The following is a 17,025-nucleotide window of genomic DNA, read 5'->3' as shown; positions in this document are numbered from 1 at the left end:
CTGGAGAAGAGGTTCCCAGACACTTGGCCACCCCAGGACTTGCATCCTCTGCTAGTCCATGAGCAACAAAACCAACACAGGCACAGCACTGTTGTTCCTGACCCAGGGACAGTGGGTTGCTTATATTATTCTTCTAGGCCTTTGCAGTATTTCACAATAAAAATGCATGAAAGTAATCCACGCACTTTGTTAAAAGAACATTCAAACACTGAAAGGATAAAGTGACAAGTCACGTCTACCCACCCAACCCTGGTCTTACTCCCAAGAGCCCACTCTACTAACAGCTTTTTCTTCGCCCCTTTTGGAAAAAGTCTATGCATACACAAAAGCATATGCACGTATTTTTTAAACACATACGCAGGGCATGCTGTCCTGCGTCTCTCTTTTCCCCCATTTCATACCTCAGAGATCTTTCCTAACGAACAAATACAGACCGATTCAGACATGAATTTACTCCTAGTTCATGGTGAGAGACCCTCCTCTTGTCTTTACTGAGGGCTCGGGTGAGCGGCCCACATGGAACAGCAGATCACACTGTTCATACATGTATGTGACCACCAGAGTCTTGTGGCTCTTTTACCAATCCACCTGGTTTGCTGTATTTGTTTTTCCCAACAGCCTCCAATCAGCCTCAGGGCTCCCTAAGGTCTTCAACAGTGAAGCAGACCTACTGGGAACACCCATTATCCATATCCTGCCAGGTTTCCAGGTTCCAGGTCCCAGCAAACACTCCACATGTCTTTCTGAGGCTCCAGGAAGCATCTGTCTCACTTAGCCGGGCAGCAGACATACTGCCTGCCTCCATACCCAGTGCAGAAGGCAGCGTGGGGCTGGCAAGAGCCACCCCTAGAGCTCTGAAGCAGTCTGAACTCTTTGTAAACAAGAGGAAGCTGCCACATCATCTTGCATTGCATTGAAGGGTGTGGGGAGGGCTTAGAGCTGCCTACAGGTAAGGCCTCTGTGAGTTCTATGATTGATAAGTAACTATGTTACCATCAGAGAATAATAATGAGTGCCCCAAGAGCCCAGAGCTGTACTGGGCCCCTCTCATTAAAGATGGACACTGGCAATTGAAAGGCTCCTATTCCCTCCTTTCTGCCTTCCTTTTCTTTCTTTCTTTTTTTTTTTTTTCTTTTTAGTTTTTCAAATCTAATGTTTTTAACCTAAGTATAGTTGATTTACAATGTTGTGTTGCCTTTCTTTTCTCTATACATTCAACAAATATTTAGCAAGCAGTGATTCTAGATCAGGCATAGTGCTACGCAGTAGAGAAAACAGGTCCCAAAGAAAGCAGGGAAAACAAACAGTAATCAGATCATTGGACTTCCCCCATCGCCCTTCTATTCCAAACACACAGACAGGCTGTGTAAAATACTTCTCTTTGACACAACCAAGCTGTAGGCGAGACAGGGCCCGCTCCAGGTGCCAAAAAGGAGGAGGAAACTCAAAGCTAAAACCAAGAGCTGAGAGAGGAAGCTGGGCAGGCCTGGGAGTTTAGGAAATAGATGGACAGGCCTCAGGAGAGTCCGGGCTCCCAGCCAAGGTGGTAGAGCCAGCAGACACCTACTTCAGAAGGTTCTCCGCTCCCGTTCTCATCCGCACGGCTTTCAGGATCTGCTGGTTCAAGGCAGCCCTCTGGTTCTGCAGTTTGCTCCGGCCAGTCTGTGCGAGGGGATTGCAACCCTGAGGGAAAACAAGAGATGCCCCTTCAGAGGTCAGCCACTCTAAAAATGATGACAAACGTCTAATACAACAGAAAATGTTTTAAAAACTCATTTTTTCTGAAAGTAAAAGTAATATATTTTCCAACATGGAAAATATATAAAATATGAAAAATATAAAAAAAGTCAGTCCTAATAACACAACTCCAAAACAGCCACTGTGATTGGTTTCTTTCCTGCCCACCTATTTTACAATATATGCATATTGTTACTTTCCACATTAGTGGCTGAGTAGGGAGTTCCCCAGACCAGCCCCATGTCTGGAGTTTCACAGGACTCAGCATACAGTTGCACTCAACAGCTAAGATTTATGACAGCAGTTTAGTAAAGATACATAGCTGGATCAGAGGGAAGCAGAGGTAGAGTCTGGAGGAATCCACGTGCAGGCTTCCTTATGCTTTCTCTGTCCTATGACGGGTCACACAAAGCACACTCTTCCCCCAGCAACAAAAATGCAGCAACATGCATGCAGTGTCACTGCCCAGGTTGGCCCATTAGAAAATCAAATTCATGGTTTTTATTAGGGGCTGATCACAAAGGCACCTTCTGCCTAGCACATACCAAAATTCCAGGCTGCCGAAAGGAAAGCACGTGTTCATTGCAAACCACATGGTTTTCGCCATTAGTTTAGACACAGCGAGCCAACTTCATCACTTAGGGGATGAAAGGAACACTCCAAGGGCCAAGCTCCCAGAGACCAGGCAGGGGCCAACCTTGCAAGCAGGTCTTCCTAAGGAAAGCAGCCTCAGGTCTGCCATGTTAACCCTTTTCTGCACAGTGGCACACATAGGCTATCATGTTTTCTCACTTAATACTCTATCATGAAGTGACAGAAGTGCTCCTTTGTTATGAAGTGCTCCTCAAAACCATGATTTTAATAATTGCTTAATGTTGCCTTTTTTTAGGATTTACCATTTCCTTATGGTCAGACAGTTAGATTGTTTCCAAGTATCTGCTATTATCTATAATTGTTTGGTGCATATTTGTAAACACGAATCTTTGTAAACCTCAAGTTTTTCCTTTAAGGTATATTTCTAGGACTGAGTTACAGGGCGTCTAACCTCTTTAAGCCCCCTCCTCCCCCTTAGCACCAGCCCAATTATCCTCCAGCAAAGAAGGGTACTCTCTATTTCCTGTCCCTTCTCCCCGATAGCATTAGGCAACCATGAGTCTATTGATAATTTCTGTCTCTATAGACTTGCTTATTCTGGACATTTCACTTAAGTGGAATGATACAGAATACAGTCTTTCGTGATGGGCTCCTTTCACTCAGCGTAACGTCTTCAAGGTTCCTCCGTGGTGTAGAACATATCAGTACTTCACTCCTTTTTGTCCCTAACACTCCAATCAATATGAACATTCATTTATCCATTCATCAGCTGATGGACATTTGAGGGTGTTTTCACTTTTTGGCTCTTATGAATAGGGCTGCTTATTTGTGTGTAAGTTTTTATGTGGATGTATGTTTTCCTTTCTTCTCTTGGCTATAGATCTAGGAATGGAACTACTGGGTCATATGGTTAGTCCTATGTTTAACCGTTTGAGGTCAAACTATTTCCCAAAGCGGCTAAAATATTTTACATTCCCACCAACACAAGACGAGGGTTCCAATTTACCCCTATCCTCATCAATACTTGTTATTGTCTTTATTAGAGCCAACCTAGGATGTGTGCTATCTCACTGTGGTTTTGATTTGCATTTCCCTTATGGTTAATGATGTTAAACATCTTTTCTTGTGCTTATTGGCCATTTATGTATCTTTGGAGAAAGATCAATTCAGATTCCTTGCCCAACTTTTTTTTTTTTTTTTTTTTGCCACATCACAGGGCATGCGAGATCTTAGTTCCCCAATCAGGGATCGAACCCTCGCCCCTAAAGTGGAAGCGCAGAGTCTTAACCACTGGACCGCCAGGGAATTCCCTCCTTGCCCTTTTTTTCTTCTTTTTGCGGTACGCGGGCCTCTCACTGTTGTGGCCTCTCCCGCTGTGGATCACAGGCTCCAGACACGCAGGCTCAGCGGCCATGGCTCACGGGCCCAGCCGCTCCGTGGCATGTGGGATCTTCCCAGACCGGGGCGCGAACCCATGTCCCCTGCATCGGCAGGCAGACTCTCAACCACTGCGCCACCAGGGAAGCCCCCTCCTTGCCCATTTTTAAACTGGGTTATTTTTTACCGTTGAGTTTAAAGTATTATTTTCAATCTTTGCCAAATTGATATGCAAAAAACAGGTATCCCATGCTCCCAATTTGCAAGGATTATTAGTGAAGATAAACATTTTTTTTCATATATTATTGATCACTTGAATTGCTTTTTCAGTGAATTGTCTGTGTTCTCTATCCATTATTTCCTGGGGTATTTAGATTACAATCAGTGTTTCATTGTGAAAAGTTTAAAATCAGAAAAAGAGTTTCCTTTTTTTTTTTTTTTTTTTTTTAGCTGTGCGTCTTGCGGGAGCTTATTCCCCACCAGACACTGAACCTGGGCCACCACAGCGAAAGCGCCAAGCCCTATAACCACTGGACCGCCAGGGAATTCCCATCCTCTTTTTTTTTTTTTCTTCCAACTGTGTTAGTCTCTTTTTATTCTTGTGGTAATTTCTTCCAGAGTTAACTACTTCCATTTGTAGGTGATGAAATGTGTAAGAAATCCACTTCAAATGTTGGCACTGCTATGAGCACGGTCTTTCCCTTTACTTCAACTGAATCACTGTTGATTCTTGTGTATATTCCAAGTCCCAGAAGTGGTTTTCACTGTGGAAGTTATCTGAAGATGGTCTTATGCTTTCTAGTAGTGGTCTACAACCAGGTTCTAGCTTCTCCAGGAAGGCGACACAGGATGGATTTAGATATTACATATTAAACTAAGAGGCATTCTCTAAATTGAGTTTAAACGCATTTTATTTTTAGACAACCTACATGACATTTTTTTTTTTCTCAAAAACAATGCCTCCGCTCCAAACAAATCAACATCGAAACGAAGAGCTCAAGATGACATCAGTCCCATTTGTCTAAGTCCTGGTGTTGTGTGGATGAAAAGCGGCAGCCGGCCAGTTATGGCGAGCAGGTGATAGAGCCAAACAGCCAAATTTGTTGACATTTTTCCATTTCTAGACCATCCTTAAAAGAAAATCATATATGGGGTCACACCATCCTCACGGTAGTCCCGCAGAGCAGCCATGCTATCTGGATTCATGTTTTCACCAATAAAGAACTGATCGTTTTTGAAATTAGCAAGGATGTGCTTGATTTGTTCTGCAGTCCCTGTCATAAAAGGTTTTACTCTTTCTGGTCTCTGTTCTTCAAGCTTCCCTTTGATTAACTTCATGTAATCTTTTTATTTGGCGGTGCGTGGGCTTCTTACTGCTGTGGCCTCTCCCACTGCAGAGCACAGGCTCCGGATGCGCAGGCCCAGCGGCCATGGCTCACGGACCCAGCCGCTCTGCGGCATGTGGGATCTTCCCGGACCGGGGCACGAACCTGCGTCCCCTGCATCAGCAGGCAGACTCCCAACCACTGCGCCACCAGGGAAGCCCTTCATGTAATCTTTGATGTACTTCTTGTAGGCTTCTTTTGTGAAGCTGGTTTCCTGCAAGTGATGGTTCATGACAATAACCACACCAGTGATTACTGTGCAGTCGGTACCTTCGCCCTCGGGGCCTTCAGCGGAGGCAGTCATCAATGTTACCCTCTGTCCTACTGACCATATTCCCCTCCACCTCCAGACACAGCCCTTCCGCGACCTCCCGGATCTTGTGGATGTCAGAGAACATTTCATCATGGCTGATGAGGTCCCGGTAGATGATCATGATGGAGGGAGACATCGGTGGCACTAGATTAGTAGGAGCCCGGAGCTCAGAGGGAGCGTGGTGCAGCCGGAGCGGCGCTCGGGGGGGGAAGGGGGAGCAGGTGGAAAAGCTTTTTTTTTTTTTTTTAAATTAAAGTAGCATTGATTTACAATATTGTGTTAGTTTCAGGTGTACAGCAAAGTGATTCAAAAAATTTCCTTTTAGCCTAATAGTGTTTTTCCCACCCCAGCAGGTAGAAGCCCAGGGATCTGAGGGAACGCTCCATTCCTTTCTGAAGCTTATCTTTCGGTTCCGCCCTGACGGGCTTGTAATCACACCCTGGGAGTGGCTGGTGGACAGTATTTGGTGAGGGGACTGCCCTTTCTCTCTACGTCACTGCCTTGGTCACTGCCATCACAGCTCCACACATACCTAGCCTCCCACACCTCTGCCCAAGCCACATCCATGGCCCTGACCCCAAGGAAGAAGAAATGGGTTCTCTGCAGCCCCAACCTTCTCAGGCATTCCCATATCAGTGGCCTTTAGACTAGAGGGTCAGAAATAAGTTACATCTCTCCTTCCACAAAGATTTTTCACTCTCCCATCCCAGCAGGTGGCCACCCACCTGTCCCCCATGCAGCCGCCCAAATTCAAATTACACAGATATTCAGAATCTGAGCTGGAATAGTCTTAAAGTTAACATCTTTCAAACCATTAAATGATCCCTGATTTAGAATAAAAATCAGAAAACTAATTCTCTCTTTTCAGATCTAAGATTAAAATGTCTTTAATATTAAGATAACTTAATAGTAAAGGGCTAAAGTAATTGCCACTCTCTTTCCTTTCCACGTCCTAAAATTACTATGAAGGGATGGCTCAATCTGACTTAAAATTACATGGCTCACCAAGGCTGTGTTCTATTTTACAGAGAAGCCTTAATAACTAATTCCTTTACATACATTCCCAGAGCTAAGATTACGCAGCCATTCCAGCTCACGGATAAGAACTTTTTCCTGCTCCCATACTTCACCCAACTTCTGGCTGGCCTGGAATCACTACACCCTAACCAGCCCACAGATGTAGGGTCAAGTTTCCAGATAAGACATAGGAATGCTTAGCATTAGATTTGACTGAGTAATTGGACCGCAAACTACATTACTTCTTACTGACAGGTAGGAATGCCAGACCTGTTGGAAACACCAGAAACGCCCGCAGGACTGTTTGGAAACTTCCCAGAGCCCTGAGAGATGAATCTGGGCAAGACTGTCCAAAAGACCCCTTGGCATCACCAGAGGCTGCTAGCCGTCCACTGGCCCCTGCCAGGGGTTCTCTGCTAGTGGGGACCCACAGTCCTCAGCCATACCTTAGTTCTTAACTGGTTCACAACAGGATGTAGAGCTGCTCCAAACTGAACTGAGGGTTTGTGCCCAGGACTGAGGCAGCACCTGTCACGCCTGCCTGGCCTGGGAAGTGGGGAGGGATTGGGGGGAACAAATGAACTGTCCTTGCCTCTAGGGTCACTGTCCACAAGTCTTACAGTGAAGTTGAGAGTCTGTCCACTACACAGAGTCTGTCAGTTACCTGACCAGCCTAAGGTTTGGGCATTGGCGTCAGTCTCAATACGTGGAAGGATGGTCCGACTGCCAACACCCAAGAAAAGCAAGTACTGAGTAAAGCTCAGCTTCCTCACTAGCTTAGTGGCGTCTCCCACGTTGTCAGTCAGCCCACGTGGACTCTGGTATGGCATCTCGGACCCCACAGTTCTGAGGCTTGGAGGGTAAGTGAGCTACTCAAGATGCTAGAGGCAGTAAGGGTGGGAGGAGGACTTAAGCCCACGTCCTTCCTGGCACTCTGAGATGAGCCTGAGCAGCAGGAATGTGTGGGAATGCGGGGACAGCTCGCCCACCAACGCCCGGACACCCCTTACGTGCTTCCTGGCTGAGGGCTGCCCAGCTCAGTGCATATCTTTTGGCCACAGTGACCCACGTCCCACTCTCCCACCTCGCAGCCCATAGCGGTCAGGGGTTGTAAATCCATGCTCTCACACTTCCTTTCCAAGGGGAAGGACATCTGATTCATGCTTGGCTAGTTGTAAAACCAAAGGCCCCAGCCCTGAGTTTGATTCAGGGTGAGCACCTGACATAGGACAACAGAGCCCATCAGGAGGGGCCTTCCTTTTTCCCCATCAGCCTTGAACCTAGGAGGATGTGAGACTGGGCAGCTGCAGCCATGTTACCACTGTGGGGGGAGTGTCTCCCCCCAAATGAAGCCAACCTAGGGGGAGCAGAGCTGAGAAACTGAGTTTTGGTGGCAGCATTTGAGCCCTAGATCAAGGCAGGCCTGAAGCCATTCCTCTGGGCTTCTCAGTTACAGGAGCCAAATGCATTCCCTTTCTTGCCTAAGCCATTTTTTAAAAATTGAGGTATAATTTACACATAATGAAATACATAGCTCTTTAAGTACATAGTTCAATGAGTCTGGATAAATGTGTATACCTATGTAACCACTATTCCAATCAGAATATAGACCATTCTCATTACCCACCAAGGCAACCAAGACTCTGATTTCTATCACCGTAGACTTTTGCCTGTTCTAGAATGTCATATAAATGGAATCATAGGGCATGTATGCTTTTGTGTCTGGCTTATTTTGCTCAATAGTATGCTTTGAGATTCATCCATGTTGTACTTATCAGTGGTTTGCTCCTTTTAATTGCTGAGTAGAATTCCATTGTAGGAATGTACCATTGTGTGTTTATCTGCCTAAACCATTGGGGATTCGATCTTCTGGTAACCACAACTAAGAAAGTCTTAAGTAGAATAAGTTCACCCAGAGTGAAAACTCTATTTGTTAATATACACGCACATGCCTTTAGGGTATAGTTAAGTTGTTCAGCTGGGAAACAAGTATTTAAGAGCAGCACCTAGGCAAAAACCGGAGTCAGTGGATTTGGAAGAAAGGAAAGGCTACTTGACCTACAACATGCTGAGACTGACAGTGAAAAGGCAGATAGGCCAGGCCACTGGGAAGGCAGATACAGGGTAGGGAGCAGTCTTTCCTCCCCAGCAGGGGGTGGGGGGGCCCTGCTCTAGGCAGTGCCTGGCGCTTGGCTCTCCTCCACCCCAAGAACCAGTGAGGGCCTTTCTTCCATGCAGCCAAAGTTAAAGCCCACACATGTAGATGTGTCTTCAGCAAATTGAGGGCACAGTGTGAACTTGAAGTCTCTAGGTCAGGAGTAAGACTGAGTGAGGGTGACCATGCAGGGTCCCCTGGCTCGTGACCCTCACGCAGGGCATGGAAGAGTGGGGTGCTTTTTGCTGCCTCTCCAGCACGAAGATATTTTCTCTGCCTTCCTTCCTAGTCATGCAACCCCTCACTCAACCACCAAGCTCTGGAAAACAGAATTGTTTGTTTATGAGTTAGCCAGAAGCTGTCAACCAGAAAGCATAGAAATAGCATGCAATACCGTGCAATACACAAAAATACATCTAATTTAACTTTTCACCATGCTGGAGACTCAGGGCAGTTTGGATGAACAGAATCTACCTTTTCCGTGTCCATAAAAATTAAAACATGAATTTGGCACTTGTAAAGAGGTCTCCTCCCCTTCCAGGATCTCTGCCAGGTGCCTCCCTCTGGCGTCCCCATCCATTCACACGGGGGTAGGGGGCCACAATATGAACAGACTCCCTTCAGTCACTTCTACAAATCTTTACAGACACCTACCGTGTGCGTACAAAGTGCGTGCCACTCTACAAAGATTTACAATCACCAAAATTTCTAAGAGACAAATGTATTTTCAGACCCGACTGATGACCTGTTTATTTCAACTGGTAGGATGTACTCACCACTAGTGTGCAGTCCTTGGTGGGGGGGAGATGGTATGTGCGTGTGATTTTGTACACTTCTCTTATTACCCTTTTTTACAACAATTTATGTTACTTTTATAATACAATAATATTGGAGAAAAAGAAACTACTTCTGAAGTTGTAGTTTTGGATCACCTGCCTTTTTCTCCTCTTAGAATCCAATCGAAACAGGGTTTTCTACGGCACATGGCCCTAGTGAACTCCGTGGGTCTGACTAGCAAGGCCAGAAGGACCTGCATCTCTCCCTGTCTCTGGCGCTACGGGCAGGAGACCTTGCCCCCAGCTGGCACCCCTTGCTGCCAGCTCTGCCGGACACTCAGTCTGGCTGAGCTGCACCTGCGGTTCCGCTTTCCTCTGTGGCCACCTCCAATACAGCCTTTGTGTCACGAGACTCTAGTACCTGAGCCAAAGGAGGAAGTGGTGATCAGGCTAAAGGCAATGCCCTGTATCATCAGGTGGTGTCTTGGAATCCGTCCAAATAGCCCCAGGAAGCAAGGGACATTTACAGTGTTACAGCTCATCATGCTGACTCTCCTCTGAGTCACCTGAAAATTCTGTTCCTGCCAGGGGACCCCCTCCTGGCCAGGATCCCGCAATGTGAGGAGGAGTTTGTCCACCACGCCCTCTGGGCTGCTGGTGTGCACCAGTGCAGCTGGACAGACCCTCACCAAGGCCATGATCAGCCTGGATCCAGCCTGGCCTGTAGGGTCTGGCTCTGACCATGGTGGGGTAGCGGGTGGGGAAGAGGCAGCAGCACAAACTTTTACACCCTTCCTCCTCCCTCCCCCACCCCCACCTGGAGAAACATCATCACTACCCAATAAAAATGGGGCAGGGACTTCCCTGGTGGCGCAGTGCTTAAGAATCCGCCTGCCAATGCAGGGGACACGGGTTCGAGCCCTGCTCCGGGAAGATCCCACATGCCGCGGAACAACTAAGCCTGTGCGCCACAACTACTGCGCCTGGGCTCTAGAGCCCACGAGCCACAACTGCTGAGCCTGAAAGCCACAACTACTGAAGCCCATGCGCCTAGAGCCCGTGCTCCGCAACAAGAGAAGCCACCACGGGCTTCCCTGGTGGCACAGTGGTTGGGAGTCTGCCTGCCGATGCAGGGGATGTGGGTTCGTGTCCCGATCCGGGAGGATCCCGCATGCCACGGAGCGGCTGGGCCCGTGAGCCGTGGCCACGTGGGCCTACGCGTCCAGAGCCTGTGCTCCGCAACGGGAGAGGCCGCAACAGTAGGAGGCCCGCATACCGTAAAAAAAATAAATAAATAAAAAGTAAAAATAAAATAAAAAAAAAGAGAAGCCACCACCACGAGAAGCCCGTGTGCCGCAATGAAGATCCAACGTAGCCAAAAATAGATTCTCAAAAAAAAAAAAAAAGATGGACTGGATGAGCCCCCATGACCCACCCTGTGCTCCTCAGACTCAGCCCAGCATGTCCCTCCACATGTGCTTATATAAGATGCACATGTGTGTCTAACGTGAAATTACACCCCACTAAGATGAATGGTGCAGAGGAGGACCTAAGAGGAGTCTCTGGGTTAAAAAAAAAAAAAAAAAATTCTCTTCCTTCCTTCTCTGCTGGAGCCTTGAGGAAATCCAGAGTAAACAGGGACCACGAACCAGGACACAGTGAACCTTGGGGCCCTGTCCAGCCTGGAGGCTTCTGTGAACAAGAAACAACTTCTCCTCCAGCTCTTGGGTAAAAACAATGGAGCTAAATTCATTTCGGGCCATTAGTGCTCCCAGAGGACGGCGAGGCAGAGATAAGGTCCCACAATGCTGCACTTTGTACTGAAGGTCTTCTTCCCCTTACTGCTAAGTTCTTTCATTTAGGCCCTTTCAACAGCCTTTCTCTAGTTTTTTTCTAGCTAGCTTTCTCTTGACCAAGAATAGGTTTTCCTGTGGGTTTCAGGACTATAGCCCCCAGAGAGCCCTGGAGATGGGACCAGCTCTCAGGATGTAGTGTCTTGGAAATGTGTATTACTCTGCATTAACTATAGGCCCAAACACACATTCTTCCAAGACTTTCATTAGGATAAGCATAAAAATCTGTTTGGGAAAAAGAAACTCCATTTCCACTGGTCATTCTTTTAAGAAAATAATTTAGTATTTAATTATTCTTATAGAACTGTACCTCTATTTAAACATATTAGTGTCAAGAAAGAAAACAAAAAGTGAGAAGCCAGAGAAGAGAGAAACATATTGTGATAGACCAGAAAGTATTCTGTATTTGTATTTTTTGTTTTTTGTTTTTTTTTTGCTCTACACGGGCCTCTCAGTGCTGTGACCTCTCCCGCTGCGTAGCACAGGCTCCGGACGCACAGGCTCAGCATCCATGGCTCACGGGCCCAGCCGCTCCGCGGCATGTGGGATCTTCCAGGACCGGGGCACGAACCCGTGTCCCCTGCATTGGCAGGCAGACTCTCAACCACTGCGCCACCAGGGAAGCCCTTTTGTTTGTTTTAAATTCAGAGAGCCCCCTGCCCCAAGCTGCTCACCCAGGAGGCCAGGGTCTGTACTGGTGTCCATGTCTGACCTGCGGCCAAACTGAGTCCTTGTCCTCGGGCTCTGTACAGCCATGTCCTGCACAACCTCAAGAAGACCCTGATTTGCCAGGGGGCCCTCTCTGCCAAAGACCGTCTCACACGTTCAGGGTCCAAGACCAGCAGGCAATAGGAACCTCCTCATTCTAAACAAACCTGTCTTCTTCTCTCTCCTCTACCCCCATCCCCCCCAAGCAACTATTTTCTCTGCCCTTCTTCCACCTGTACTCCACCACACTGACTTGAAAGATTTTTCTTTGATGTGGACCATTTTTAAAGACAATATTTTATTGAATTTGTTACAATATTGCTTCTGTTTTATGTTTTTTGGGTTTTCGGCTGCGAGGCATGTGGGATCTTAGCTCCCCGACCAGGGATCGAACCCGCACCCCCTGCATTGGAAGGTGAAGTCTTAACCACTGGATCGCCAGGAAAGTCCCCACCACACTGACTTTTGCCCCCAATTCTCCACCTACTCATTTACCAACAGCCCCCTAAAGGACTAAACCCAGTATTTTCCAGGGCTCTTCTGACTTGTCAACCTCATCTCTCCACTAAAAAGATCTCTTCTCTCAGCTGCCTTGACACTGTCACCCTCTGGGCTTGTTTACCATCTCTCTGCCTGTCCCTTAAATGGAGGCATTATTCTCTTCTGCCTTGGGTCCTTTTTCACAATATCCCACTGCCTCCCACACTGGTGTCCCCCAAAGCTGCATCTCCAGCCAGGGTGCTCTCGTGGCTGCCAGGTTCATGGAATGGACTCCCCACTGGGACCACCATTCAGATGTCGCTTAGGGGCCTCAAGCCCACCACCTCTACCTCAGCCTCCTGGTTGCCCCGCCTCAGTGAGGGGCCTGACCATCCCCCCAGACACCAAAGGGCAGACGTTTTGGACTCCCATCAGCAGCACTTCCCCACCATATTTGGTCCATTAGTTCTTCCCATCCCTGTTGACTGCCTTTGCTCAGGCCCTCATCACTGCACCCTCCCCACTGGGATCCCTGCCTCCAGTCTGGACCCCTGGTTTGAGTTAGGGGTGCAAGCTGTTGGAAAGGATGGGTGGTGAGGCTGTGTTTGCCTAGTACTTTACATAACTGACTGAAAAGTCATCAGTAGATCGTATCGGAGTAGAACAGAGACAATATGAGGATTAACCTTCCACACTCCTCCCTGCCTGGCTCCACCACTGCCTCTCCCCCATGGCTCACCTACTGATCACTCAGCTTTCCAAGTGGTCTTTCTGTGACACAAATCTCACACGTCTGGTCCTGCATGAAACACTTTGATAGATCTCCAGGTTACCTTCCCATGCATCCATGGGAAGGATGCATGACTCCCGAACAGCCTAGTTCCCACTTACACCTCCACACCCCCAAGGGTTCACTCACAAACGCTCACAATCCTGTGCCTTCACCCATACTGTTCCCTCTACCTGAAGTGTTCATCCTCCCCTCCTTCACCTGTATAACATCTACCTCTCATTCAAGGAGCATTGGTTTTAGGACAAACTGGCTCAGATCACACAGCAGGGAAAGTTCCATGTTGACACCTTTTATTAACCTTGTACTAGGAACACTCTTTGGACTACTATGACGTAGCACAATGATCATTACAAGGTCTTGTTTTCCAAAGAGATGTTTCTAATTGCAAACCAGTGATTCATCTTATTTTGCACCCATGATTCTCTTTATCTACCACCAGAGAAACCGCAACTGAAAAACACTCAGCTTTGCATCCTTTCACAGCTCCCTTGCCTTCCACTCAGTCCTATGCACATCCTCCCCTGGAAAACCTGTTCTGGAAGACAAGGGAACATAACCCTGGCACGTGTTCACCACCTCTTCTGCCCCTTCCTCTGTTGTTTCCCCCAGATGCTGCTATAGGTCCAGACCTCCACCTGTTCAGAGGACAATTTGGGGAGGAAATGAAGTCCCAGAAAGATGCAGCAACTTGCTAGAGTCTACACTGCAATTTTGTGGGGGAGGCAGTCAGGATTTGAGGCCCTAGGCTGAGATCTAGGGATTCCCAGGCCTGGCCTCCTTCTGCAATTCCATGGCCTGTGATGCTCTGTCCCCAGTGCCACACATAATTAGAAGTTATAATCCTATAATTCCATGATGACATCTTTTAACTTAAATACACCTTAAAACTACTCCTTTTTTTTTTAACCAAAAAGAATTTTTCCAACTCTGTCCTCACCTGTTTCCAGATTCTCCTCCTGCCCATCCTCTAGGGCCACTGCTCCTCACCAGAAAGCAAAAGCCCAAAGGCAGCGTCATGGGAGAAGGAGGAAGACGCCAAGAGCATTCACTGACTGGATCATTAGGTGTGGAACAATTGAGAATTGACTGTTCTGTGGGAAACAGTTTCACTGCCCTGTTTATAATTTCGTCCTCTGCCTTCGGTCATAGAAGTTATAAAAAAACAATTTCTCAACCCACCTAGTCAAACATGGCCAAGAGTCAAAGGCTATTTTTAGACTCATAGGGACAAGGAAGAAGGATGGAAGGTGTCCCCGTGCCTCCGGGCTCAAAAGCATCTTTGTAGCCCAGGCCTTGCAACCTACGGACGTCCCAGCGACCCCGCTCCGTGGATTGGAGCCACTTTTGACGGGCTGAGCTGCGAACCTCCAGGGCGGGAGGCCACGGTATGTACCAAGCTCCCGCGGAGCCCGCACCTCCCGCAGGTCTACCCAACAATCGGATAAATCCGCTTTAGCTTAAAGTGGTGAGGGGGCGAAACCGCTGCCCTCACGTCTGCAGCGCGTACGCCCTCCTGGGCAACTAGGGGCAGAGATGGGGGCGACGCCCGAGGTCCCCTCCCATCCTCGAAAAAGTCGAAGAGGCAAACACTGGAAGCATTCTGGAGGCAAAAGGGGAACGCCATCCCTTCTGAGGGGCTCCTATTTCCACGCGCCCCGGCCAAGCGCTCGGGTGGAAGCTGGGCTCGGGTCCCCACGCGCCGCAACGCCGAGGGCGCCAGCGCACTGGGAACCGGTCCCTTCCCCAGGGCCGCGGGACGGCCGACGGGGGCGACCCCGAGCACCTCTCCTGGTCCTGTCCTCCGCTGGCACCTGCGCGGGGAGGCCCAGACACCACTCCCCAGCCCCGTAAGTCACCTGCTCTCGGCCGCCGGGTGCACCGCCGCCGCACCCCTCCACTCCGACCCTCCGCCGGGCGCGCCCCAGGCCAGTGCGCCCCCTCCCCCTCCAGGCCTGGTCGACCCCGGCCGCGCGCCCCGCAGCCCCCTCCACAGCCTGGGGGGAAAGAAGTCTGGAGCTCGCAGAATCCCAGCCCACCCGAAACCGCCCACCTTCCGAAAGTAGCCGTCGTCCTCCTTCTCCAGAGGCTGGGGGGCCGCGGGCAGCAGAGTGTCAGTCATGCTGGCAGCGCGGGAGCGCAGAACAGACTGAAGCTCATCTGCGCGCTGGCCAGAGAGGGCGCCTGGCCCCGCCCCCGCCCCGCCCCGCCCCGCCTGAGTGACCGCCCCTCTAGCTCCGCCTGAGGTCCGGCCGGGGGCCCTGGAGACCAAGCCAGACACGCCTAGACCACGCCCCCGGTCCCGCCCCGGCTCCGGATTGGCCGAGCGCAGCCGTGCCGCAGGCGAGGCTGGCGGAGGGGAGAGCAAAGATCCCCTCGGCTCTCCGCTTGCTCTCTCCCAGCCTCAGGGGCTTAATCTGGGAGTGGTTGCAGCCTCAGCCCGAGAGCGCAGGGGCGGGCCGGGGGTCTCCGCTGCCGCAGCGAGGCCCGGGTTGGGGATCCAGCTCCTCGTCTGGAACCGCGGGGATAAATGCAGCGAGTGGGTGAAGCTACGGCTCCTGCGCGCACGACGAGGGGACAGTGACCATACCCGACGCCACGTCGAGGGCGCGGCGGGAGCGCTGGGCCCTGGGCCGAGCAGTCAGAAACAGCTTCCCGCCAAAAGGGATCCCGGGGCAGAGTCCGGGACGCTGAGGGAGAGTTGACGGCGCCACCGAGGGCCTTGGCGGGTGACTCAAACCTGTTGGCACAGCGATCAACCCCCTGTCCCCCAACCCGCTCTGCAGAAACCAGGCGGATCCACTGGGAGGTCACAGATGGCGAGGGGAGAGGGGTCCACCCAAGGAGGGATCCCCAGAAAGGGTTTCGTGCCCAAGAGACTCGACGAGTATCCTTGAGCACGTTTCTTAACCACCACTTCGAACCTCAGATTTCTCAACTACAAAATGGGTCCGGATCACCCTCTCTTGACCTGGTTCAAGGTATTACAACCAAAGTGGTGTATAAGCGCTTAGCTGCGCGGTAGGGACGCGAATAGCTTAGGAGCGAAAGGGGGACTCCTGGAGACAGGGGTCGCACCGCTCTGTCTCCCAGCTCCCCTGATCGGTGGACTGCGCGGGTAGAACTATCAGACAGGGTGCCGGGACTGGGCTGCCGGAGCCGGAAGCCCCCCAGCGGCCACGCCCCTCCTGGCCAGCGTCCTGCAGTTCCTACCCCCTCCCCCAACTAAGGGACACCTTTGCGCAGTTACTGCTACATTTGGCCGTCGCGTAGGTGCCACAGGTAGAACAAAATACAATCTGCTTTCAAAACAAGCCAAGCGTTTCCTTTTCTTCTTAAAAAAAAAGAAAAAGAAAAAAGTATGTGCACCAGGGGGATGTTCAAGAGTTTAAAATAAATGGTAGCAACAGCCAAGTAAATGTTTAAAAAAAAAAAAAAAAAAGAAACTCATCATCACTGCCGGCTCCAAGACGCAGCACAAGAAAAGGCGTTCTCTGAAAGGACTTTTAATACTAAGAAAGAACCTGAAGAATCTTAAGCAGCTGGGACAGGTGTTTGGGAAACTGTGGCAAATGCAGAAACTTCCCTTCTCTCTTAGGGTCAGAAATGAGTATCAAGCTAATTTCAGCATTGTCGGTCACCCTAGAATTAATTCATGGCCCTGGAAATGTACACTCCTCACCCCCAGCTGGGACTTGAAAACCACCGCCTCCGTTTTGGGGATCCTGGGGTGGCGGGTCACTCTATACTACTGCTGCTACTACTAATAATAAAGTTATCAATAATAGAACCTCTATTCTAGCCAGAAAGTTTGTAGATATTATGTTTCACGAACCTTCT

At 49.5% G+C, this 17,025-nt stretch overlaps 1 protein-coding gene and 1 pseudogene across 4 annotated transcripts in view; both read right to left on the bottom strand.

Annotated features, from left to right (window-relative positions):
• The window catches only part of RHPN2 (rhophilin Rho GTPase binding protein 2), a 54,916-nt gene extending 39,596 nt beyond the window's left edge, over positions 1 to 15,320 (bottom strand). For all 4 annotated transcript variants that reach the window (XR_009537070.1, XM_060130787.1, XM_060130788.1 and 1 more), the window contains exons 1-2: positions 15,239 to 15,320; positions 1,568 to 1,683 (exon numbers count right to left, since the gene is read on the bottom strand). Coding sequence is in view for 3 of the 4 variants with exons in the window: in XM_060130787.1 (XP_059986770.1) it covers positions 1,568 to 1,683; positions 15,239 to 15,307 (185 nt within the window). In the remaining variant the exon portion in view is untranslated. The remainder of the gene's footprint in view (positions 1 to 1,567; positions 1,684 to 15,238) is intronic.
• Positions 4,411 to 5,542, bottom strand: LOC132509481 (translationally-controlled tumor protein-like; annotated as a pseudogene).
• Positions 15,321 to 17,025: the final 1,705 nt, after the last annotated feature.

The sequence above is a fragment of the Lagenorhynchus albirostris genome, chromosome 19 (genome assembly GCF_949774975.1).
Source record: "Lagenorhynchus albirostris chromosome 19, mLagAlb1.1, whole genome shotgun sequence".
Taxonomy (NCBI): domain Eukaryota; kingdom Metazoa; phylum Chordata; class Mammalia; order Artiodactyla; family Delphinidae; genus Lagenorhynchus; species Lagenorhynchus albirostris.
This window is presented reverse-complemented; position numbering and strand designations above follow the sequence as displayed.